Source organism: Gossypium raimondii, chromosome 6 (genome assembly GCF_025698545.1).
Source record: "Gossypium raimondii isolate GPD5lz chromosome 6, ASM2569854v1, whole genome shotgun sequence".
NCBI classification, from domain to species: domain Eukaryota; kingdom Viridiplantae; phylum Streptophyta; class Magnoliopsida; order Malvales; family Malvaceae; genus Gossypium; species Gossypium raimondii.
Window position 1 is genome coordinate 43,165,336 of NC_068570.1, and position 27,189 is coordinate 43,192,524.

General features: G+C 31.5%; 2 protein-coding genes across 5 annotated transcripts; both read right to left on the reverse strand.

Annotated features, from left to right (window-relative positions):
* Window positions 1-6,068: 6,068 nt before the first annotated feature.
* LOC105773782 (uncharacterized protein YNL011C) lies at window positions 6,069-12,024 on the reverse strand. Of its 4 annotated transcripts, none has more exons than XM_052632309.1 (13): window positions 11,719-11,974; window positions 11,517-11,633; window positions 11,128-11,260; window positions 10,504-10,600; window positions 10,227-10,270; window positions 9,629-9,785; window positions 9,327-9,395; window positions 8,652-8,735; window positions 8,357-8,458; window positions 7,692-7,739; window positions 7,411-7,536; window positions 7,025-7,134; window positions 6,069-6,463 (listed from the first exon to the last, which is right to left on the reverse strand). In XM_052632309.1, the coding sequence occupies exons 1-12, from the start codon at window positions 11,894-11,896 to the stop codon at window positions 7,063-7,065; spliced, it is 1,227 nt and encodes a 408-aa protein (XP_052488269.1). In that variant the 5' UTR covers window positions 11,897-11,974; the 3' UTR covers window positions 6,069-6,463; window positions 7,025-7,062. The 4 variants fall into 4 exon arrangements, with proteins under 4 accessions (XP_052488269.1, XP_012451354.1, XP_052488270.1 ...); XM_012595900.2 differs by having other exon boundaries at window positions 7,025-7,117; window positions 11,719-11,933; XM_052632310.1 differs by lacking the exon at window positions 7,692-7,739 and having other exon boundaries at window positions 11,719-12,024.
* A 144-nt stretch (window positions 12,025-12,168) lies between these two features.
* Window positions 12,169-17,928, reverse strand: LOC105774422 (U-box domain-containing protein 7). Its single transcript, XM_052632312.1, has 5 exons — window positions 17,302-17,928; window positions 13,433-15,936; window positions 12,923-13,274; window positions 12,623-12,765; window positions 12,169-12,534 (listed from the first exon to the last, which is right to left on the reverse strand). The coding sequence occupies exons 1-2, from the start codon at window positions 17,754-17,756 to the stop codon at window positions 15,090-15,092; spliced, it is 1,302 nt and encodes a 433-aa protein (XP_052488272.1). The 5' UTR covers window positions 17,757-17,928; the 3' UTR covers window positions 12,169-12,534; window positions 12,623-12,765; window positions 12,923-13,274; window positions 13,433-15,089.
* Between the last annotated feature and the right edge of the window lie 9,261 nt (window positions 17,929-27,189).

Below are 27,189 nucleotides of genomic sequence, written 5' to 3' on the forward strand. Positions count from 1 at the left end.
ATGAGATAGGAATAGACGTGGAGGAAGCCCCTCAAACACCCAATTCTCGTCCTTAATTTCAGCAAAAATAATATCATCATCACGTGCAGCAAACTGAATTGTTGGTGAAAGCTGGGAAGCTAACCACAAAGTATTAATTATGGCACCAGATTCGGCAGAAACACGCAACTTGGAAGTTCCATACTGTACACTTTCACAAGTTTCTGAGAAAACTTTAAAAACTCAAGATTAACATATATTTTTAAAAAATTTATATGTATATTTAATTTTCATGTAATATTATTGATTATTTGAAATTGAAGTTGAATGAGTAATCTAACTCATCATGCCTCACCTTCCATTTCCATTTTCAATTGGGTCGGAAGAATACGAATAATAGCCAGTACAATAAATAATTTGAGTTCAAAGAAGTTAAATAATCTTTTTTTTTCCAAAAAAATATAATAAGAAATTTTAAAGAGGAATTAGTGAAGTGAAGCATATTCTTTACTTTAAGAAACATTTTAAAAGAAAATAAATAAGTTGTAATAATTTTTACTATATTGTTAACATATAAGAAACCCTACACGAATAATAAAATTTTTAAAAAAATTCAGGTGTTGGGATCAAATCTTATCATATTTATGTACTTTGCTAAAATATATCTAAAAGATATTTGTTGTTTTTGAAAAATTCACAACTGATTTGGGACTAGGTTGAAGATGACATCAACCAAAACTTTAAATAATAATATAGATATATATAGATATAGGTTCTTAACTAGTTTTTTTTTTACTATTTTAATATATTATATTTATCTAATAAAAGTTTGGTACAAATTTTTGTACATTATAAGAAATTTATAATTCAAAAAGTAACAAATGTTTCGTATCTTCAATCATTTATTTGGAAATTTGATACATCCAATATAAATTAAAACAATTTTTTAAAATTTAAATAAGTATTAATTGATTAAAATATCCACCAAAGTGGTAAGAATAGACATAATTTAAAATTTTAAACATCTTTCTTTTGCAAACTCATATATATATATATATATATATATATATTAAAATATATATTTTATCCATCATGTTCATTTTGTTAAAAATTTGGTTTACAAAACAATTTTGCGACAAAAGGGAAAATATAAAATTTTCTAAAACTGAGTGGTTAAGTTATTTTAGCAATAAGCTCTTAACCAAATTTGTACCTGTGTCTTGGAAAAGGCAATAAAGAATATTCCGAGTTTTCGATCAACACAACCTTCTCCACTATTTTCAAACCTTAATTTGCTTAAAGTATAGGCTCTAATTCACGAACCGGACAACACTTATAAAAAATTATTGATACTCAGTGAGAATATCAATATCTCTTAAAGGCTAGAAATAGAAAGACGAACTCTCTCAAAATTTAAAGTTTATTTAGAATAATATTTTTCACTGAATTTTGACAAAATATTGACACTTTATACGATGGTGTTTTTGACCTAGCCAATAGAAAATTACGAGTTTTAGTTGAACAAAAAGAATTCAATAAATAATATTTTAATAGAAACATACATAGTCCTATTAAGACTAGGGGAGGTGGGGGACACACCCCTATTTGGAACTAGGGTTGTCGCCCATCCCATATGTACCAGGTCTTATTAGGCTTTTTTATATATTGTGTACTTTGGTCTTTTAAATCAACTCATATAATTTAAACATCTCAATAAACAAATTTGTTATTCCTAAACTATTATTCATTTAATTAATTAAAATTATTTTCCCAACTCAATTTTAACTTCATTAAAATCATGACAACTTTATTATACCGTAACCTATAAGTAAATATATTTAATTAACTTGTTCAATAAAATTGCAATGATTAATTAATTTAATTTCAACTTTGAGCTTCAATTATTTAATTTCAATCAACTAAATAATAATTCAAAATTTTAATTTAATCTCTAAGTCATCTATTGATTATAGTGAGAAAGTGCATTTAGTGCGAGATAGTGGCACATGCGGTCTATTTATCTAATTAAATCGTTTTCATTTATTCATCTCATCTATTCAAATACAAACCATCAATGTTATACCAAGCTAATAGATGAATTGATTGAACATAGATAATTAGGACTCAAATAATTTGTAATTAAGTTTCAACTTTTCGTCTATTAATTACAAGTTTATTTAGTCATAGAGTCATTCTATTAAAATACTATGGCTAAACTCTTTTATTATATATCATTACGAAAGTCACTCATCAAGTGTTCGTCTAATTATTTTATCATATGTACTACCCTAGAAAATACCTTTAATTTATTTGGATTAAATTCGTTTACCAAATATAATTATATTTTAGAAAAATTAATTACTAATAAATAATAATTAAAATATCCGTCTTAAACAAATAACTTATTAACACGTTACTTTTCCATCAATTACAAATAATGTACAAAAATAAGATGCTCGAAGACAAACTTGACCGTAAAAGTATAATCTAGACGTGCGAGAGTTGTCTACATACTATTACACCTTTGAATGCGTAACTTTGACTGTTGACCCCAAATCCTATGTTGCGACATCTGATCACGAATGCACCTCTTGTTAAGGAATCAAGTGAAAAAATATAAGAGTTAACTCTTAAATTTTAATTTGATTTGAATCTTTTTAAATTAAGTAAGGTGAGATGAAATTCAAGTTAAGTTAGTCGTGAAATTATTTAAGTTAAATTAAAAATTAAACATGTTAAATTAAAATCTTGTTATAGTATAACTAATTTTACATTAGAGCATATGAATTTGAAACAAAATATATTTGAAAACATTTTCAAAACAATCTAAGGAAAAAAAACTTGGTATGATAAACTTGAATAAGTAATTAACTTATTTAAGTCCTCAAAATTATTATTTTAGAAAATTTTAAAATTTGAAGTTTTTTTTACATGTTTTCTAGAATTTTTTATAATTTTATAATTTTAAAAATATAAAATTTTAAAATTTTGTAAATATTTTGAATTTTTGAAGATTATTTTGAATTTGTTTTTGTAATTTTGTTGAGAGTGACCAGTTTGTTTATTTTCAAAATTGAGGAACCAATGTGTATTTACACTAATTTATTATTTGAATTATTTGAGTTATCCAAATTGTAAAATTCAGCTGGACTCCAATTCGAAACTTAAATTATTTATTTGAATTGACTCAAATAACTCAATTCAATTAACTCAAAATTTAATTACCCTACCTCTTATAACTATTTTACAAATAAAGCATCAGTAGCAACCTCAAAGACAACAAAATAAGATGGTCACCAATTCCATACATATGATGGTACTTATTCAATGAGCAGGACATGGCAGAATAATCAAAACGGGAATGTGGAATTTTCTTCCCATTACTATATCCGTCCAAATACTGCCTATCAAGCTTCATAGATTCCACTCGTGCATGGCTGTCCTAACTACATTCTAACCGTGTACACTTTGGAATTTGTCCTTTACATCACATTATTACATTCTAAGAAAATTCAACTCCAACGATTGACTATAACGACCTTTGAATGAAATCATTGATTAATTGAAGAAATGAAAGGAACATCATTTGCTCAAATAATGTCACCCCATATAACGACAAGTTGCAGCAAATCATTTTATGCAGGAACAGATGTTATATATATATATATAATATTCTCTGGTAAACAATGGTCAGAGGTGCTTATCATGTCCACCTTCATGGATTTTTCTTTTTCTTTTCTGATGCTAAATTATTATGGTCACTTTCATGGCTGTCAAAAGAAATGGCGCAATACTACTACAGTTCAAAGCATAAAAACTACTTGTCTGCCAAATGAGTCCACAAATAAAAGGAAAGTGAAATGTTCAAAGCAGAAGAACGACAAAAATGAAATACTCGAAGAATAAGTTTGAATGTTGTTCTTGGGATATTTTTTTAAGATTTAACTATATCCAAAACTTTGATAAGTAATAAATTGAATAACTAATTCAATAATTAATTAATTTTAAGATTAAGTTATTATTTAGGGTCTAAACATAATAATTATTCTCCTATTAGGATTTGAACTTGTCAGTTGTTTTCTCATTGGACTTGAACAAGGTAATTATTCTCATTAAGGCTCTGTTTATTTTACTTAAAATGGTTTCATAAAAATGTTTTTTGCATTTTCCTGTATTTTTTAATGGAAAACAGTTTGGTTAACTAAAAATAATCATTTATCCTATAGGATGACTTACCCTTTTAAAAAGCGCAAGTTATTTTCTAAAAATAGTTCTTTATGGGTGATTTTATTTTTAATATAAAATTTAACTCAAGCTTAATATTATTATATTAAAATATATTTTTTATTTTAAAAGTATTTAATATTAATAAAATGTTAATATAAAATATTATATTTTTCAATATTATTAAACATGCATATTTAATTATTTATATCTAATCGTATAATGAATTATTAATATAATTTATTATTTTAATAAATTATTTAATATTTCACTTTTATTTTAATAATAAATTTTAAAATAATAATTTAAATAATATTCTTCATGTATTATTGAAAAATATTCAATATTAATATTTTAATAATAAATATTTATTGCAATTATAAATATATTAATAATAAATTTTTTGTAGTATAAAGGTTAAAATATATCATAAGTCTATGTACTCTTCACAAATTTGGAATTTAGTCCTGTACTTTTATTTTCAATAATTTAGTCCTACTTTTCGATTTGAAAATCAAGTCTAATTGTTAACATTATTAAAATTTTTCGTTCAATTTTGTTAATGAAACAATTTTAAATAAATAAAGTTACTTGGTATTCAGATAACTAAAAGGACGTTATAATTAAAATTAATTTAACAAATTATTTTTAATAATGCTAACAACCGAGCCTAAATTTTGATATCTAAAAAGTAGGACTAACCCGAATATAAAAGTACATGGACTAAATTTCAAATTTATGAAGAGCACAATGACTTATGACATATTTTAACCTAGTATAAAAATATGAATATTTTAATTATATAAATATGATTATTTGTTTAAATAATGCTTAGCTTCATTTATCCCTTACAATTCTAAGTGTCAATATGTACTCTCATATATGTAATTTATGTAATTTAGATTAAGTTTTAATTAAGAATTATTTATTATTAAGTTTATATATGACATTGATTATTACAAATATTTTCTTATTATAAAATAAATATCGATTGTGGAAAGGAAATTGCATTATAATATTTTATAACAAATATATTTATATCGAATTTGCTTTACAAAGAACAATGTAAAAGATAAATTTATAGCTATAAAATAAACTTAATTAAACAATAAAAGATAATAAAATCTCTAATGTATGTATGTTTCATTGAAAACAATTTTTATAAAATATTTTAGAAAATCTGCCAAACAATAGAAAAATATTTTGCATAAATTCATCCAAATACAAAAAAATATTAACTTTTTCAAAAAAAGTAAATTATTTTTTCAAAAATCATTTTTCAGAAAGCATTTTCAATGAAATAAACGGAGCTTAAGGCTTAAATTTTTTGTCTAAATCCCTGTACTTGATAGTTGTGCCCACATTGGGGTTGAGCTTTAGAATTTTCAAAGAGCAAAAAAAAATCAAACCCTATACAATTCTCAAGTTCAAAGCCTAATTTAGAAAAAAAAAAAAAAATCAAGCCGAATTTTAATACTTAACTTGGACAAAGAAAAAGGTTTAAGCCTGATAAATATTGTGAAGTTCAAACTCCAATAAAGTGATTTAACCTTAATCTTAAACTAACTGTACACATTTACACTAGATGTTTTTTATGTTGCAACTATACCAACAGTTCTACAAGCACTGAACTAAATACCTAATTCATTAATTAAATAATTTTAAATTAACTACACACATTTACATAGAATTAAACTCAATCATAAAATCTCAAAATTACCAAAGCATCAACCACCTTTCCATTGAGTAAAGCTCTCATTACCAACTTAATACCTAACTTATGTATTCATTTCATTCAGTGAAATTTAGAAAATACAATGGCATTATTTGAAATGATTTTTTTATTAAAATTCAATGCCACAACATATGCAAATATCTTGACTTAGTAATTACATTTCAATAAATACAGCAATGGAAGATTCCAACTGTTGATAACCCATCTTAGAAATATTAATCTCAGTAAGAAGAGAAATTGCACATTTAGATTTGAGGGGGGGGGGGGTGGAAGGCATGTGAAAGTTATTTGACATAGGTTGTTGGAAGTATAATTTTCACATTCTACATACTTCAGATGAATCCGATAGAATGATTTCTAGACTCACAAAAGTATGCTGCTCTTCGTGAAACCAATTATACGTTCGAGTTTTAATTAATCCTTTGTCCTCATATATCTACTCACCACATTGCCAAGAGCATTTATCAATGAGACTGGATCAAAAATTGTGCCCACTTTTGGGTCATGCATGGAGTTAACAATGACCTGCAGAGAACCAAAGTTATGCAGCTTGTTATCACATCATATAGAATTAGTGGTTAAAAAGGAGTTTCAATATAGAACTGTAAACTGTTTAGTTATCGAGTACCTTAGTCATTTGTATTACTTAATGTTCAAATATAAATACATAGGAGATTACCACATTGGTAGACTACTTTTTCCTCTTTAACAAGAACACTCAAGTCTATGGATTGTAAAACTAATCAAGATTGTTTGCATGAGATAGGAAAGGAAAGATCTAACCCAATACATGTATTTCAACAGAGCCCATTTTGGAGACAAAAACATGGTCATTAATAAGGTGCCAAATAGCTTCCTGGTTAAAATGAGGAGATTGGGGTTTGGATGGAAGTAGCAGATAGTGAACTGGCTTCCATAGGGAACTCAAGGAAATTGTAGGGAACTTTCTAGTTCTAGGACTGGTTCTCCTCCAAATAAACTGGCTTAATAGAACCGACTCTGAGTGATCATATAAGTCAGTTAACCTTAGCAGCTGTGAGAAATTTAGTTTAATAAGAATGGAGATATGGTTATATGCAAACATACCACGTCAAAGATTCCTTGTGAAGATAAACTTTGGATGTCTATGGGAATTTCACCATCTTTGGGCACCAGAAGGGTATTGATATACTGACTTGGCTGCACAAAGACATGAACTACAATAAATGAGATTATCTTCTTTCTGTTTTCCTTTCTTTCTTTCTTTTTTTTTTGGCACAAGAGAATTACTCATTCTTGAGTCTTCTCTGTGCCTATACTTCAGTCTTTAATTAAGGAAAATGTTTTCAAATTCAAGATAGATAATTGAAAAAGCTCAAAGCTTATTTCAACAGAACTTATATATTTGTAGATTGCACTAATAAGATCAATAACGCAGTCATCATAACCTATGCAGAGTAAGTTATCAACTGTAACTAAATTTATTCACTCACAAGGTTTCTTAAACAATTATGAGAATTTCCATAAGTACGATTCAGAGCATCTGTAATAGCAGTAACAAAGGATGATGCAGAGAAGCCACTTGTCTCTCGATCATGAGAACCATTCAACAGAAGTACCTAATAGTGGAAGGAGCCAAATCAGATCAATATATCTATCCAAAGTGAACCAGAAAGCTTTGACTACACAGTGAAGCAGTATAATATAATACAAATTTGTCTAGGCAACGTCTTGCATTGAATAACATGTCTTTATGGCTTCATTAGGTTGATACCTTAGGACAGGACCTAGAAGAAATTATCTCCCCAATGCCGAGTAAGACCTACAGGTAAGTTATAAAGAATGACAAACGATATACTAACAGTTCAAAAAAAGGTCAAAAGATATTGATTTAGGTCAGAAATTTCTCAAGAAATAAAATAACTACAAAATGTTTGCTAATGAAACAGATAAAAGCAAAAGTTCAGATGAATATCTTCAATATTCTAACCTGTAACAAAACATTCAGTCAATGTGGCACCTGATATCCCATTGAAAAAGTTGTTTTCTTCCTTATTTGACATGCCAATAAAATTTAGACAGGAAAAGAGACATCTGCCCATTTAATGTTCCCACATGAAAATGTAATAAAAATGTTGCTAAAGGGCAACAAATCCCACTTGAATTTCCCCTAATGACAATAGCGTCATTCACTAATTGTTTCCATAATAACGGTGACAATGTTTAATAAAAGACAGAAGGCACCAACAAATTTATCAGTATCTTTAGCAGCAGCTGAATCATGTGGCAACTTTGAATCACATGTTTTGTTTTTGTACATTCAAGAACTTATGTAAGTTACAGTTGGATGTGTATGTCTTTGCATGTATAAAAGTCTATTGCATATTAAAAAGGTAAGTAGATGTCCTTGTTAGATATTAAATAATTGAAAAATGTTACCAATGATGGGCATAGGGAAGTGAAGAGAGACCCCATAGCATAAACTATACAGTCCACATTTGACAACTGATCCAGAACAGCTTGGTTTACAGTTGGAAAGACCTGGTCCAGTAGAATTTGAAATCATGTTTTGAGAAAAATAAATTTGCAAGTTTAACGGTGGATATTAAAATCTATGCAACGTAAAAGTTGGCAAAGTTATAGTAGGGACACGGGAAGGCCATGAATTGGTGGGGGGGGGACCTTATCTTATTCCATGTAAAAAGAAGCATAAACTAAAAGGTCTATCATTTACCTCATGCAGTGAATTTGTTCCCTCACTTGACATGTAGAATACCCTTTTTATTCTTGAAGGAAGAGCTGGAACTGATGATCTTCCCTATATGTAGAATTAGCAATTGATGAATCTGAAACTTAACCAAAAGCTCAGTAGAAAACTTACACATTAACCGTTTATTAATGGAACATTGGTTTCAGTTTGAAGGTGGTGCATGACCGCTTTCAAAGCATGAACTAACAAGTGTCAAAATTTACCATCATTAGCAGAAATTTTCCTCATTCAGAAACAACTAACGTTCATCTCAAGTAAAACTGAATTATGTAATCATAAATCCAGATCAGACAATATTTCTGGTTTCACTTCTCATGCCAGATACAGAACAGCATTAAGAACTCCAAACTTCCCTTAGTCCTCCCTCTCCACTCCATCCCACAAAGTCCAAAGCACACACAGTGATAAAACATGCTTTAGCCTCAAGGTCAACAGGTTTTCACTTTTCAACCATTATAACCCTAGCATCTTTGAGATTTAAAATCAAAGAGAATATAAGAAACAAGGCATTGCACTGATTGCCAGTCTTCTTATCATGTCTTATTTGTGAAAGTTAAATTTGGAATGCAACAGTTCATCCACACCATTATGACTTTATCATCATCACAGGCTTTTCATCATGAACTAAACTCGGCAAACCTTATCTACTGGTCCAATGATGTTGGTTGGATGGGAAATTTCATTCTGGCCTCGTATGATTGTCCCATCCTGCATATGACAAGTAAAAATATATTGGTTTTAATCCTTCAAATGGACAAATACTCTTTAACATGTCATCCCAATCAAGGATGCATTCTTAAGTTATTCAGTCATGGAGACCCATATCAAACCTAATTGGCCAATAATACCAGAATAAATCAGATAAGATCACATCTGGTCAATGAACTACCAACTACGGGTCCAGTGGGACTTAAATAATTTGCTAGATATGTCATATGTACCCATAATTCACATCCTAAAGTGAGCCTGTCATTGGTCGAAATGACTGGGAGGACCAAACTTTCTGCGGGAATATCTGAAACACGTGAAAACAAAAAAATTGCAGCATCTAAGGACTGAAAAAATATACGTGCTCCTGCAAAGAAAAAATTCCCAATGCTGCAATCCCCAAAAAAAAAAAATTGTCACTGAGATTGTAATAATGTCTACAAAATACTAGTTACATATATATATATATATATATATATATATATATGAGAACTAGTACTCTTGAAACGAATCAACATTACCATGCCCAGGAAGAGACAAATAACAGTAAAGAAATAAAGAATGAGCTAGCTTCTAGTGTAACAAAAGGAAAATACGGAACCAAATATAAAGTAGTACTTAAATGTTAATCAAATTCAAAACCTAAAATGAAGACGAGAGTCATAGAAATGACATTCTATACCAGTTACCATGATCAGACTTAATAATAACAAATGCTTCGCAGTGCATGAATACTTCACAGTGCATGGAAATTCCAGAAGGAGCAACTAGTCTTTCAATGAACTGAAAACAGAAACCTTGCTAAAGCATAAGTATAACAAAACAAAGTACCTTCCATTACTGAAACAGAACGATTCATTAGGCCTTCTCAGAATCTGTATTCAAGGATATCATATATTAATTTCCATTCCAACCATTGTGTGATAAAAATTGGATTAGGAGCATATTACAGGACACATAAAATGTGATTATCAGTTAAGTACTATTTGATAGAGAAATGTCCCTTGTATCTGGCAAAGACAGCAAAAAAAGCATTTCTGTTTGATAGAAGGAAGAATAGAAAAAATGGTATGAAATCAGATATTGACAATATACAACATAACCCAACCTCATTCTGAAAGTAAGCCAGAAATGCTCGAATAGTTTCCCTGTATGGTTTTGATACACCTTCCCATAGTGAATGTTCTCCTTCCAAAATTTTATACCTGTCAAATTCTCAACTCAGCACACTGTTACTTAATACTCCCACCATATTTACCACCTAGAAAGTAAATGGAAAATTTCAGAAAGCAAACATCCAAAACAATAGGAGTTAAGAGTGGATAATTGACAGTTAATTCTAACACTGAGTAACCTATATATTTGTAAGTAATAAGAAATCCGGATAAGATAAATCTAGAAACAGAATTGTCAATTTTGTACTGAAATTTCCATATGTAGGTTTAGAATGAAGTTTAAAAGTAATGTTCTATTGGAATCATCCTGTGACTCTTAAGCAGCTTTGCATGCAAGTGCCTCTTTATAAGTGCATTTATTTATGTATGGATGCCCGTGTACAAGAGTAGAAAAAAAAAATCAACAAAATGGAGTTGAAAATAGCATGAACGAAAAAGAATTGCAGCAATCAAGTAACCAAAACTAGCTGAACAAGAGAGAAAAGACCATCTAAATGACTTAATCAAATGTGCTGAAATGAAAGTGTTACAGTAAAATTATCAGGGGAAAACACTACCATTCCGACTTGGCTTGCTGTGGATTTATAGGCAAACGATGACCAAGCAATCTTCGGACAGCCAGAGCCTCGGAAGTGCTTTCATCAGCCAATCTCAAACATCTTGACCTTATGTCCCCAACAGCAGGACCACCTAAATATTATCAACTCAGCGACATTATTTTATCTCACATCAAAGGAAATTTCCAAATCATTATAAGAACCAAGACACAATCTAATAAAAATAAAGGCCATCTGATTAAACAATTCAAGTGCAGGCAAAATTCTTTCGTTTATTTCAAGACTTAACTTCAACAACTAAAGTTTCCTATGTCAACTGAGAGTTGTCTTCTCATAATTGATAAACTAATGATATAAGATTTCGCGTTAGAAATGCGTAAAATATTTACCGAGAACTCGAACAATCTCGGCAGTACTTCCTCCATCATCAGAAACAGGAAGAACATGGGCAACGCGAACTGTTAACTTCTTAAGCTCTTCTACAACGCCATTAAATGCCGTCCCACCTAGAACCACCATAAACGAATCCACGTTAGGACTTTTTAATCAAATTTGAAATATTTATCAATCAAAGCGAGGAGAAAAGAGTACCTGAGAAAACGAGTAAGGAGGGCTGGGAAGGTCGAGGGTTAGAGGAGCAATGAAAGTGGGCAGCCATGGATTTAGATGGAAAATGGAGGGGTAATTTTGGGGTTTTGAGAAAAAAAGGAGGCAGAGGGGGAGAGGGTTTAGAGTAAAAGCCTCCTATCAAACTGTAAGTGTCCGCCATATTCCCGCTATTTCCAATATTTTCCCTTTTCTGTAAATAACTTTTCACCTTTTATATTTTATTTTATTTCCTATTTTTTGTGAACAAAAAGGAGTATAAAACTTATACTTTATTTTATTTCCTATCAAACTTATATTTTATTTTATTTCCTATTTTTTGTGAACAAAAATTATATATTTTTTATTATATAATCCTTCGAGCTTTTGCGGACCGTTCATGGAATTTGGTGGATACGCGATTAGAACAGGAGACAACCAATGAGTTTTTGCACGTTAATTAATGCTTTGTTTGTAATTAAAAGATGAAATTAATACTAACGTTATATGATTAATACAAGGAAACACTGCAATTTAGACAACAACTCTCCATCAAATCATGCCTACTAGACTGCCTAGTTCTCTCCATTTTTTCAAACCATGTAAATGTCCCGTCTTATTCTAAAATCCATTTTAACTTTATTTAAATAATCTCCCAATCCGATTCGGAAAATCCCATTTCTTGTCACTCAGATTTGTTGCTTTCACTGGATTGCTCAACACTGTTTCGATGCTGCTCATCATCAGGCTTCCATAACCTTGACTTCAAAGAAAAAGCCTCCTGAAACTTCTCCTGTCCCACAAAACAACAACTAAGCATTCCTGAAAGAGGTTGTTCATGTCAAGCTAAACATCCGTGAGGCGCCTGAATTTTTACCAAAATATACGATGGAGGGTGAGAGTATCCTACCTTGAATGATCGGCGTTCTTGTAATTCATTAGAAAGAGAATGAAGCTCACTGCTGTCCACCACAATCCAGCTTTCTTCAAGCTTCACCTTATTAAGCGATGGAACAGGAGCTGGAACAGTTTCTAGTTCCAATTTCGGAACAGCTGCAACAAAATCATTTAATCTCATTACTTTAACTAATCCTTTGATTCCACAACCGAATGCAACTGGTTATTTTAATCTAATGCGGAGACCATTTTAGAAAGACAAAAAAAAAAAAAGGATAGATGGATATATCATACCAACAGAATGAATACCTACCCTATGATTCTAATAAGGCGTCATCTAGAGTAGAATCAGTGTCATGAGCTTCATTCTTCCATGCTTGAGCCAAGCCACGCTCATTCTCTGTGCTTTGCCCTGAAGATGAACCTAAATGTATATTTTTAATATATTTGACATGGATCAGTTCTTTCTGAATGCAATCTTTATTAACATTTATGTTTGAATCTTTATTGGTTGTGACAGCAGCATTTTGCAATAGAGACAAGTTAAGTTCTTCCTTCGAATTGGTAGGAGATGAAGGGAGCACTTCTTGCATTAGTTCTGTACAGAATTGCCTAACATTAGCTCCCACAGTCTGCAACTGGTCTTCAACGTATTGGAATGTTTCCTAACATCAAAATTATGAGATATTAGAAGCATTGGAAAATTTCATTAAGATACAGAAAATAAAGGTGCCAATACCGAACTTCATTTACGCATATAGAAGCAGTAAAAGTGTTCATATTCTAGCTTTACAAGAGCAAAAGAATGAATGGTAAACAATACCTGGCAGACCATATCATCCATCTCCAAGCACAAAGCTTCAAACCTCTGATAAATGTTACCAACCCAAACTATGCCTTTAAATTTGCTATCCATATTGAATTGAAACATGGATGACTTAGTTCACTTTTCAGACACAGAAACAGGTTTAATCCACTAGGGTGTTACATTAACTGCAGAATACCCTGGTTCAAGACTTACGTTAGTGAAACTCGACATCCAAGAACAAACAAGGAACGACTAGACCAAACTTAATTTCCCAGAAACATGCTACAACATCATATTTCCAGCAATGCTTGTGATCATAGTTCAAGTCCACGAAAGCAAATAAAATTTCAGCAAAAACAGGCTGAAATCACAAAAGCAAAAAATGAACATGTAGACAAGTCCCCAAAGTTGTGGTGTAGCAGTCAAAAGCATTGAAGTTTTTGCTTCGAGTTGCAACATCTAGAACTGAATGGAACCAATGGTCGTAGAGCTTCGAAAATTTTACAGGCAGTGAATTCTATTTTATTCCCAGTTTAAGTATCTCAAGTAGGTAAAAGTCTAACAGACAGTCAAATACAGAGGGACTGCTTCAGAGATTTTAAGAACTCAAGAGGAAGAGTGAACCCAACTGTTCAAAGTTGTAAGCATCAATCTAGATTTGACCATCACAACTTCAAAATTTAACCCCAGAATATAATGAGACAAGCAATAAACAAGCTGAGACTGTCCATGTCCAAATCCAAGAGAAATAAGTCTTCTTCACAACCAGAACAGAGAACATATATAGAAATATATATATATATACATATATATATAACAAACTTAAGCCAAAGAAAAAGAATTTCATAATCTGAAATAAGAAAAATGTATAAAAGAATCATATAATCATTATGCAGAAGCAGAAAATTTAAAAGAAAAGGAAAACCCAGATGATCAACAAGCAAAATACCTTTTATCAGTAAACTGTTAGATTATTAGATGATTAAAAGCAAAACAAAGTTTAGATGATCAATGTAAACAACCTCTGAGACTTCTTACTAAATTATAAACTAAAACTTGACATGAACTTCAAAAGAAAACTAAACTATGAAAGAGAAAAAAGAATAAAAATTCTACTTTTTTTAACAGACTTACAGACTTCTCTTAAGCGTCGAAAGCTACGAAAAAATCGAAGAAGGAAAGATTCTGATTAAACCCTTGTTCAGTTAGTCCAAACCCCGAACTCGTGAAGAACAGAAATAATGTACCAAAAAGAATACAGCAGAAATAGGTAAAATTTTGTGAGAGGTCGCTATATATGTATTTCTTTAGGATTTAGCCCCTCTATAATGATCTGATTATTTATAATTTATTTTCTTTAGGAATTATCCTCTTGTTGATCGGATTATTCATCTTGTGCAGATTTTTTAGTGTCTGCTAAACAACAATTTTAGCGATAAAAATTATGAAGATAAGTTTCCGGAAAATAAAAAATGATTTTTTTCAACTTATTTGTACATATATTAAAAAAGAGATACCTCAATAACTTTTAATCAGTTGTTTCATTGATGATTTCGATTTAATGAAAACTCTATCTACACAGTCTCCAACTTTAAGAAATAGTGTCATAATTACATTCCATTTTCAAAGAATTGCGTTCCCAAAACAAAATTTTGATGACTAAAAAGAAAACTTAGAAAGTCAAGCTTTTAGAAACCAATGATTTGAGATTAGATGAATCAACACCACCACCACCAGCATTTGCTCTTCGAGTAATCATTTCCATATTCTTATGAAGACTTTGCTTCACCAAATTTTTCATCATTTTCTTCCCTTCTTGAGCCTCCTTTGGATGCAATGGTGAACCTAATGGAACCCTTCCTGTCTGTGGTCCTGAATGAGGTCCCATCTTTGCTTGCCTTTCATCTTTAAACCACTGCAACAATTTCATTGCTCTCTTTTGAGCTAAAAGGCTTCCCATTAAGGCCACTTCAACGAGTACAGGAACGATCCCTGCCTTTGACATTTTATCCCTTTGAGTCGAGCTTTGATGAGCTAAAATCATTAGAATGTAAGCCGATAATTCTATGCATTTGGGTTTATCCTCCCATGTTAGAATCTCGATCAAGCTTTGCGGTACTATTGAACTATCTTCCATTGCCTTTTTCCCCATTAATGTCACCACCAAATGACCTAACGCTGCAAGCGCTTTCTCTGAAAGTTCTTTGAACGAAGAAGATAGGTTCAAAAGCGTGTGGACGACTCCATTAGATACTAAAGCTCCAGCATTCTCTAACACAGCAGACAAGTTATATAATACACCTAAACAAAGTTCCTTTGTTTCAAAGCTACAAGGTGACTCAAGTATGCCAATCAGAAACTGGAGGATCTCCGGCTTGTTCGGACAGAAATCCGTATTTGATATAGAAGATAAGGATAATAACAGTTCTGCAAATTCCTGCCTTGTTTGTTCATCTACAACGTTAATATCTTTTGGTAATTTTGATAGTATTCCAGCCTCTAGCATTAAAGCCTTGTTTCTGAAGCAAAGACAAACAAAAATAGAGTTAGGAAACAAAGCACAAAGTGATTGAACTTTTTATCTAAGTTGAGGGTTTGACAAGCAATGACATCTAAGCCTTAGTTGAATAATAATAGTAATTTAATGAGATCATAAACCAAAAGTGCTCCATTAGTGCGTAGAACAAGACTCGCCAAATAGAAAATATAAAATAAAAATTTGTGGGAGGAGAAATGACCAGCCAGTCAAGTAAAATAAAGGTGAAATTCTTCTATTACACATTTTAGTTTGAATAAGTTTTGGGTTTAAAATTTGTATTTTAATTTAGTTATTTTTAGTCTTTGTATTTTTAGAATTTGAAAATTTTAGTCGTGATAAAATGGTAACATTAAATTTATTAAGTTAAGTTCTATTATTTTTCTATTTGAATACATCAAACATATTACATGTGGAATGTTATGTCAACTTATTATTTCCATATATTACTCACAAAGAAAATTAGTTAATAGATTTAATCAAATTAAAAAATATAGTGAATAACAATGATCCAATTAGAGAACATGAACTAAATCTACAACTTTTTATATAATACAGGACTAATAGCATAAATTAACCAAATAGATTTAAATGCTATCAATTATTCAGAAATAAAATTTTAAATTAAATTTGATCAAATCAAAATATAGGTACTAAATCTACAAGTTGCACAAAATACAAGATCTAATAGCAGAATTGGACCTAAAACAAAACAATATGAATATGTATGTTTAATTTTTGTAAAGCTTTTTTATGTAGTTGAAAATCATGGTAGACAGGCAGCACAACTTACGGCCTCTGGATTTTCAATAGGACAAATAAAAAATCATTTGCTTAATTACATAATCACTGCTTGCAAGTTCCAACTCGTGCCTTGATCTGTAAATCTCATTTCATTTTCAGTGCCATTAATGTTTAAAAAGTTAAATGCTCAACTGCACATGACCAAGTCTCGATAACTTAAAAAAAGTCTGGAGGGTGGATGAGAAATGTTTATTCAGGCTGAAAACCAGGGTAATTTATGGTGTTATTAATCTCTGCAAAAGCAAAGCAGCTGAGAATCTGGGGACCTAATTTCCCTTCTCAAAAACTGCCAAATTAAATTGGGCTAAGTGACCTACCACTTGAGGTAACCCTGCCCTTAAAATCTCAACTGATTCGGGCTCCACTCAATACCATTTTCTTTAAACAACAACAAGAAGCTCCTCATAAACATTTAATCATTTATGATTATGTTAAATATTTGAAACCTCACTGTGTCTTACATAATATTAACATACCATTAAATCGGATGCCATGAATTCAACCCAAAATACAAGAAATGAAGTGAAAATATAGGAAAACTTACGTAGAGGTTCCATTAGCAAGCTGGATCAACGCCTTAATAGCGGCTCCATGGCGACCAACTACCTCAGTAGCCACCATGGAAACGAGCATATGTATAACTCCAAGCTCTGCCATAAATTTCCTTGCCTTAACGTCTTCTTTAGCGAGTTTCTCAATAGCTATAGCAGCCATCTCTTTCTCTTCCCAGCTCCCAAAGTGGAGCCTATTCACAGATTTTTGTAACACCACGGAACCATCCAGCTCGCTTTCTTTCTCGATAACTAGCTGATGATCTTCCTCATCTTTATCATTGTTGTCTATTGTTCTTAACTTATTTGAATTATCGGACTTTGACGAAGACCCGTATGATCCCTTCCTTATGGCTTTGGATTGCAAAAACCTACGGATTCTAGAAAAGAACTTAAGCTTTCTATAAGAAACTGACCAAATAGACGAAGACGAAGACGAAGTAGACATAATTTGAGTTTGGGAGGGAGAAAATTGATAAACTGTTTTAAGGGTAGATTGAAAAAAACTTAAATCAGAGAATATATAAGCATGACTAAGAGACAAAACAGAAGACTTCTCTGTCAGAAAAAGAATAGTTGAGCCAGCGAGTATACATCACATGCCAGGGAAACACTATTGCCTCTTTAACCTTCGGAACCACTGACAGATACTTAACCGATTTCTCTGCTTAATTTGGGTTTATGTTGGAGAATAGTTAAACACTCTCTTAATCATAATTCAAATTCAAATTTAGTCAAATTTATCATCCCAATTTAAAGGGATTTCTGTTGTATATTTTAAATTTCAACTTAACAAGTTTATCCCTATAACCATTATATATACTTTGGAAATGATAACAAATTCGTGTGTGCCATTTACAATCAATTGTACATTTCTTTATGGTATCAATTTTGCCATACACGGTTTAAACTTTTTTCTTATCCGAAACTTCATGGTCTCTCAATCATCATTCTTATTTTTCAGCTCTCACGTATTTCTCTTCATTGCATAATCAAATAACAATTATGCTCAATCAAATAGCAATAAAGCTCACTCTCTCGAATTACCTTCTTTGGAAGACAAATTATTTCATTTCTTCGTGGCTAACAATTGATTCATCGGCTTCAAACCTCCACCCAAAGAACTTGAGAATACACCAAATGTAGCCTCAATTGTAGAATACTTATGCTTCAAATTCTTGAGCTGAAGTTTGCACTTTTAAAAAAATGCGTTTTATGCTTTGTCTCGAGACAATGACTCCATTACCACTTACGTAGATCTTACCAATTGACTTTTTGACCAACTTGTTGCACTAGATGTTGTCATCTCTAAGAATTATCATATATTGTGAAATCTTAGCCTAGATTATAGACCCTTCACACGCAATATTCAAAAACGAGGTTAATGTCTATTTCCTTTGATTTATTTGGGTTACTCCTTTAATTTAGAAGAAATGTAGTTAAAAATTTTGAGGGGCTCACTCCATCCTTCCATCATTGTTGGTACTATACCACTTGGCAAAATATGGTTGGTGGCACAAGAGGCAAAGGTTGTGGAAATAGGTGTAAGGGCTACCAATCTACTTCTCGTTGTGGGCGTTCGACTCTCCCCAATATTGAGCCTTCCACCTTCACTTGTTACAATTGACAAGGTTGAGGACGCACCTCCAAACAATATCGTCTTAATACAACAACTACACCAATTACAACTCCAAAGCAACAACCAGTTACACCTTATCTCTCACTACACCTATCAAATCATGATAATTGAAACTAGAGCAACCTATCACTTGACTTTTGAACTAGAAAACCTAATTATTCACTCTGAATGTTTAGGTGTTGATGAAGTGGATCTCACCAATGGTAAAAGCTTACCCATCACCCATATCGCATTCAATATTATTTTTCACAATTCTCAAAATTTTTTGTTAGATAATATGCTTTGTGTTCTAAAATCTAATACAAACTTATTGTTATTTGCTCACCAATTCACCAATTCATTTTTACTGATCACTAAACTAACTATAAATACGACAAAGGCAAGCGCACCTATCGAACAATAGTATAGCTATGGTGAGTAGAGAATACCGTATCCACGAGGACTAAAAGTATTAGTAATTATTGTTTTTCTATTATTTAGCCGATAATTTGGGGTGATGTGTTTTAATCTAAATTTACTAAACTAATTTAACTAAGAACGCAACAGAGAAATAATCGAATATTGACCAATGAGATAGACAATACTCAAGAAAAAATCCACCTAGACTTCACATTTTATTATGAATCTGAATTAAACGAATTATTCACTTGTTTCTTGATCTGTAGAAATCCAAAAATTATGTTAATATCTATTTCGAGAGTAAGAACAACTGACTCTAGGTTGATTAATTGAAATCTCTTTCTAATTAAAACTCCTATCATCGCATTAACTCGATCTATGGATTCCCCTATTAGATTTTACTCTAATCCGGTAGATTTATGTCGTCTTATTTCTAGGATTGCATGTAACTCCACTCAATTATGCTAAATCTACTCTTAAATAGGGACTTTTGCTCCACTAAATTAAGCACATTAAACATGAATTAATATCTCGAAAATATTAAAACAAGAAATAATCATACATAATTGAGAATAGGAATCAAGTATTTATCGCGTAAAAACATATGTTAAATAAAATGATTCATCATAGGTTTCATCCTCCCTAGTTATCTAGGGAATTAGTTCATAATCTTGAATGAAAACATCTCAAAGTCAGAATAACCACAAGACATAAAGAAAGTCATAAAAACTTCGAAAGAAATTAAAAAGAGATCTTCAATCTTGAAGGATGTCCTCTTCTGAGTTGATTTCAATGGTGTTCTTCGAGTGTTTTATTCAATCTTCTCTTATTGCCCCTTTATGTCTTCTTCTAATGGGTATTTATAGACTTTAGAATGCTCAGAAAGCCTAAAAATTGGGTTTTTTTGCGTATTTGGGAAGTAGGATGCGAAAGCAACACGGGCTGGCACATGGGCGTATGTCTAGCCCGTGTAGAAATGCCTAGGTCATGTGGCTCCTGAAAACAACTCTATTTGTTTGATTTTGGCTCATTTTTCACCCCCAAATACTCTCCTAAGTATAGAAACGTGAATTTAAAGGATTAGGAGCATCAAATTCACTAATTTGCATAATTAATCATTTAAAAACGCATTAAGAATGAGATTAAAATATGTTACTTTTATAGATTATCTGTCTCTAATGAATTTTCCCTTTTTTTGTGATTATGGACCTCAAAATAAAGCAACCACTCCATCATGGATACATTAAAGATGGACTCTATCACTTAGGACCATATCATGTTTCTCTAGCATATATGTTAAAAAATTGTCAATAGTTTTTTCCATTGAATAAATTTTTTAAGGTTTTGTGCCCTTACTGCAATGATTTCATTATTTTACTAGTAAATTTTGAATTGATTAAATAAATAAAATTCTATAATTAATTTATTATATCTTTGTGTGGTTGTTATTAATGATTTTTGCATGAATTAACGAGATGCTAAGGCATATGTTATGTGTTCATAATTACCGTTGTTAAAGTAAAAATGTAAGCATGTTATACATGCTAAATGACAAAGACAATGTTGTGTTTATAATGTGATATTTGTAATGAATAAGTGCAGTGAACGGTAAGTGAATGTGTGTGTGAATAATAGATATTTTGGCCTTGTGATCTTTGATACCATTGGATATAGTTGGCATGCCATAGGATTGTAAGTACTCACCTATATGTGTTATGTGATTTGGGCGTTGAGGCCCTAGGACATGTTGGAGAGATAAGGGAATGTGAGCTAAGCTCTATTCAATGGGACATGTTTGGTGTGATGGAGAGTGTTAGCTATATGCTTCACTTTTTGGGATATGTTTGACTCTATGAGTCTTTTGGTGTGTTGGAGATCCGTGTATCTGATGAGTGGTGATAGAGTCCACTTTTATGTTTCATAGCTCAAGTGTCAAATTATCTTTAAATATGTTTTTGAGTATTGTGATATATGCTTAAATGATATGTGATTATTATGTAAAGAAATCAATAAATAATGCATGAATAAGTAACATGACATCAAGGCTGAAATGTTGTAATTGTGTTATATGGTTGTTTCGATAAATGCATGATAACATGTTTGCGTGGTAGTTATTCTAATCATTCACTGAGCTTGTTAAGCTCACCCACTACTTTTAACCATTGCAGATTAGTGGAATGTTGGTGTGAGCGGTGTGGTTACAAGGGAGTGATCCAAGCGAGACTTTTATATTGTTCGTAGGTGTTTATTCATTTGTTTATGTTTTGGGGGAATAAAGGAAATGTGGTAGAAATGTTGCATGATATTGCCATGATGATCTGAATATTTCATAGCTTAATTGTTCATAGGAATTATAAGCTTGGACCTTGGTATGTTGATTCTTTCTTAGACATGTTTTTGATGTATTGAACTGTTCTTTTGATCGTTTTGACATTGGTTTGATAAGATAAATGAAGCATGTTGAATAGACATTTGTTAGGATGGATTAAATGCTTGGTTATGTTGTATTTTTGGGGTCTGAAACAAAAGTATTGATATTCGGGTTTTAAAAACGATACCTCTGTGATATTTTGATGAGCAGAAAGTCTGTGTTGTAATTTGGTATCGATACCTTACTACGAGTATCGATACTCAAGGTAAAATAATTGATACTTTAATAAATGTACCGATAAATTCTAGGGTTTGATTTGTAGACGAGAAACAAAATGTTGTTTTGGTATCGATTTTCCAATCGATAACTATACTATATAAGAGAAATATCGATACCTTTGTTTCAGTATCAATACCTGCGTAACTTGTTTTGGAATTTTTGCTAAGTGGCTCTAATGCATGTTTAATAGATACCATAAGTTTGTTTGAAGTATGCTAAGCATTTTTTAATGTTGATTGATGTATGTTGGACAAAAAATTTATGTGAATTCTTTATAATAAGAATGATTTACTAATAATGAGACCATTTGGATTGCATGTGATGTGTGGCGATGGTGTGACATCTTGATACTCGAGCTCGACAATTGAGCTGAGTATAGGGTGTTACAAAATCAAATTCTCAACCTCAAATATTCTAACTAAAGCAATACCAACAGAAGAATGATGATTATTCATAAAATCCTAAAAGTCTATAAACATATAAAAATATCAAAGACATAAAATGCATATCCAGCCAACATTCTAGCCACATTGCCTTTATTTTTATAGTATAAAAGGATAATAACGTCGACTACTCAATTTACTAAGCCTAAGTGGATCACTTCCTTTGAACCGCACCGCTCACACCGCAACGCTAAATATCTTCAATGGTTTAAAATGGAATGTGTGAGCTTAAACAAGCTCAGTGAATATCGGAATAACTATAAAGCATACGCAACATCGAAGGTTAAGCAAAAGCATACTATAACACATCCACAACAATATTCTAATCGAGTCAAAATTACGTGTTCATGCTCCATTAGTCCATGAAACTAGCATATATCTCACATGCAATTACACTCAGCTCATATATATAATTTATTTTATGATAATTCCTCAAAAGGAAACAATGTATTCATGCTTTAATAGCTCACAAGTCTAGCTTATATATTCACATGCATTTACACACAACATTTGCATATATTAATCAATTTATGATAATTTGGCAACTTGGAAACATGAAACGTAAAAGTGGACTCTATCACCACACATTGGATACACAAATCTCCATCACACCAATGACTCAAGGAGTCTAACATATCCCATAAGTGTAGCATAAAGCTAAACACTCTCCAACACACCAACATATCCCAGTGAAAGGAGCTTGGCTTGACATTCCCTTATCTCTCCAATTTGTCCCGAGGCCTCAATACACAAATCACAAAACACAAGGGTGAGTACTCACAATCCTATGGCATGTGAACTATATCTAACGGTTTCACGATATCACAACGCCAAAGTATACGCAAATATACACATTTAATTATTGTTATTATGCACTTAATCTCTGTTCATAAACTTCAATTCACATCCTAATTTGTACACAATTCATACTTATTGGATTCAAATTTAATTGCACTTTAAGTGCCACAAGTATGCTCATTGAACCATCACATATCCGTTAACATATGAATGCATTAAAAATCAAAATATCACATACCACAATTCAACACATATGTACTTATTGTTTTCTACACACTTTCACTGCACATTTATATCGCTAACACAACATCATCACTATCATTCGGCATGTTTAATATTCCCACAACTAACACATTCGCAAGAGCTATCATAATATATATCACATGTCACATTGTCACAACTTAATACTTAATCTATATCACACAATCACATACTTCGCAAATTAAATGAGGGGAATAAGAAAGCTTACACTCGAAACTTAGGATAGGGGTTTAGGCTATTCTTAAGCTCCTGATTAATTCTATGAATCGTGTCTACAAAAAGCAATCCCAAATAGTTACTGTTCGCACTTTCGCCTAGTCAGCAAAAGCTTAAACTAGATTTTCCTTGCCTTTCGCCTTACTCAAAGAAGGCTCCAACGATTCCAACTCTTCACCAAAGTAAATCACACACCAAACACAATTAATTTATAGCTATAAACACGCCCAAACAATTAAAACCATAGGTCTAAGGTTTCCTCCTCTTGGAACTGAAATTTTCGACTTACAAATTCGAAACCCAAATATATTAATCTCTACTCATTCCCAATGCATAAAATCAATTCCAATCATCCCATTACTTACCTAATAATGATTCTCAACCTTCAAACAACTCTAAACTACTCAGAAACTTGGTTCTGAAATTTCGACATACAATGACTATTTTCTCGAAAACTCAATAAAACCTTAGTATCTTTTAACGAAACTTTAAGGGGAGTTTAGAAATCTTCTAATCACATCAAAACGAGTTGAAAACACTTTGAAACATCAATTTCATTCAAAATCCTGAATTTCACCGTTAATGCCCAAATTTTGGCATTTACACAAAACCTTTGATTCAGTAGATAAAAACTCGATTTAAATAGTTAGAGTTCACCAAAAACTATTAGGAAAATGAAACATTACCTTGATTGAGGAGAAAACAAGCATCTGATTGAAAATTTGTAAAACCCACAAGTTGAATGATAGTAAAATTAATAGTGTTTTTGGTGTTTCTCTTTGAATTTTGGAGGGATTTGGTGTTTAAGATTAGATGGAAATCAAAAGGATTAGAGTTTGGAATATCAAAATAGGTGATGAGTATTTGGGGATTTCAAAGGGTGGCACAAAGAAAAGGGATGAAGGGTGTTTCTCTTATTTTTTTCATGTCAAAAATAGGGGAAAATAGGGGGAAAATAGGCTGATTATAAAACTTGGTATATTTTTTTTTCAAAACTACTCTTAAATTAAAATTTTTACAAAACAATCCTCTTTTTCAAATTGGAAGTCTTTTCTATATTATTTTCATAAATTGATTTAATTTTCAAAAAGTCATAGATGAAGACATTTCTGGTTTACCATGCTTCAAATTTCGAAACACATTTTGAGCTAAAATCCCTAACTTACCCTCGAAACATCTAGTCCCAATTTTGGGGTGTCACAACTCTCCCCCTCTAAAAAGAATTTTGTCTTCAAAATTCCCTACTAACACATCACTTACTTAATTACAAAACATAGTATTTCTACATTAAACCAACCATCACACTTTCACTGCGCAACTCTGATTCTTATTCTCTAACTTCCTACGACTCTTCTTGAAGATCTTATTCACTACCACAAATTGTTCTATGGTAACTTGGCTAACAGTTTCCTCTATTTACTACGACATTCTCTGTAACACCCTATACCTGGCCTGGTCGTCGAGCCCAAGTATCAAGATGCCACACCATTGTCACACTTCAAACGCATAGTAATTTGTCATGTTATTAATAAATTAATCATTTTAATAAGCATTTGCACAAATTTTAAGTCCAACATACATCAATCAACATTAAAACATGCTCAGCATACTTCAATGGAACTAATATTAACAAATATACATGCTTTTGAACCACTTAGTGAAAATTCCTAAATAAGTACGTAGGTATCGATACTATAACATAGGTATAGATATCTCTTAAAGGGTATCGGTACCGATTAAAAAATCAATACAAAACCAGCATTCTGTTTCTCGTTTAAAAATTAAAGTCTTAAAAATATTAGTACCTTTATTAAAGTATCGGTTCTTTTACCCCGAGTATCAATACTCGTGATGTGGTATCGGTACCAAATTGCAAATCTGACTTCTTGCACTTCGAAATATCACTGAGGTATCGTTTTTATAACCCGAATATCGATACTTCTACTCCAGACCACAAAAATATAGCACATCTAAGAATTTAATCTAGTCCAAAAAATATCTAATCAACATACGTCATTTACCTCTGTAAACCAATGTCAAAATGACCAATATAACAGTTCAAAACATGAAAAACATGTCCGAGCAAGAATCAACATACCTATGTCCAAGCTTATAATTCCTAAGAACAATTAAGCAACAAAATATCCAAAACATCGTGGAATATCATGCAACATTTCTACCACATTGCCTTTATTCCCTCGAAACAGAAACAAATAAATAAACACGTACACCTTGGAACCACACTGCTCACACCGAAACACAACTAATTTACAATGGTTTAAAAAGGAGTAGGTGAGCCTAAACAAGCTCAATGAATGTTGCAGTAACTACAAAGTATACACAATATCAAAGGTTAAACAAGAGCATGCTACAACAAGTTCACAATCATATTCTAACCAAGTCAAAATAACATATTCACATTTCATTAAATCATAAACTAACATATACTCCTACATGTAATTACACTCAACTCGCTGATATATGCAATTCATTTAACAATAATTCATCAAGACTAAATAACGATACATGCTTTAATAACTTCACAAGTCTAGCTAATATATTCACATGTATTCACAAGTTAAATGGAAACGACCCATTCCATAATTACATATGCACTTTACTATGAGAACATACTAACATTTTTATGAAACTTAAATAAACTCATTTAGCATATTATTCACATGTTTATGCATCCATCTCAAATCATATTATCACAATATATAAGATCACATTTAAACAATAATTTAGCACTTGAGGCTATGAAACATAAAAGTGGGCTTTATCACAACACATCGGATACACGAATCTCCAACACACCAATTGACTCATAGAGTCAAACATATCCCGAAAAGTAAAGCATAAAGCTAACACTCTCCAACACACCAAACATGTCCCGTTGAATAGAGCTTAGCTCACATTCCCTTATCTCTCTAACCTGTCCCAGGGCCTTAATGTAACACCCCAAACTTGGCCTAGACGTTATGGCCGAATCTGGTGATGTCACATGGTAGTGTTTTTCGAAAAAAAATGAGTTGTCGTAAAAAACCTCCTACCTATATAACCTATTGATAGTATCTTATGTTAATTCCAAGACATGTCGTTCATTTTCAAAACGTAATTCATAAAGTTATTCTCTTTCAAAAAGTTATTAATTCTCAAAATGTCACTTATTGCAGAAGCTTTTTTGAAAAAATTGCGTATTTGAGTGAATTTTGTTAAAACGCTTGGTTCTTTTTGGAAACTCGATTACCCTTACTACTAGCAGTTATAAATCAAAATAATAAAAATCCCAAATTAAAAATATAAATCCAAAGAGGCCATTATTACAGTAAAATGCCCAAAAATAAATTCAAAACTATAATTAAGTACTAAGTCGAATTAAATAGGTCGTGTGGCCACCGTTGAGTCCTCCGTCGTACCGATCCGCCTATGTCTAGGGATTACCTGTACAGTCAAATCAGAAGGGTGAGTTTAC

Excerpts from the sequence above, each read along its gene's own strand:
- LOC105774422 (XM_052632312.1), bottom strand. The coding sequence starts at position 17,756 with ATGTCTACTTCGTCTTCGTCTTCGTCTATTTGGTCAGTTTCTTATAGA. Across the intron at positions 15,937-17,301 it reads CTTGCTAATGGAACCTCTAC|AAACAAGGCTTTAATGCTAG; the intron begins GTAAGTTTTCCT and ends TCTTTGCTTCAG.
- LOC105773782 (XM_012595900.2), bottom strand. The coding sequence starts at position 11,896 with ATGGCGGACACTTACAGTTTGATAGGAGGCTTTTACTCTAAACCCTCT. Across the intron at positions 9,396-9,628 it reads CTTTAGGATGTGAATTATGG|GATGGGACAATCATACGAGG; the intron begins GTACATATGACA and ends TGTCATATGCAG. Across the intron at positions 6,464-7,024 it reads CACAAGGAATCTTTGACGTG|GTCATTGTTAACTCCATGCA; the intron begins GTATGTTTGCAT and ends GGTTCTCTGCAG.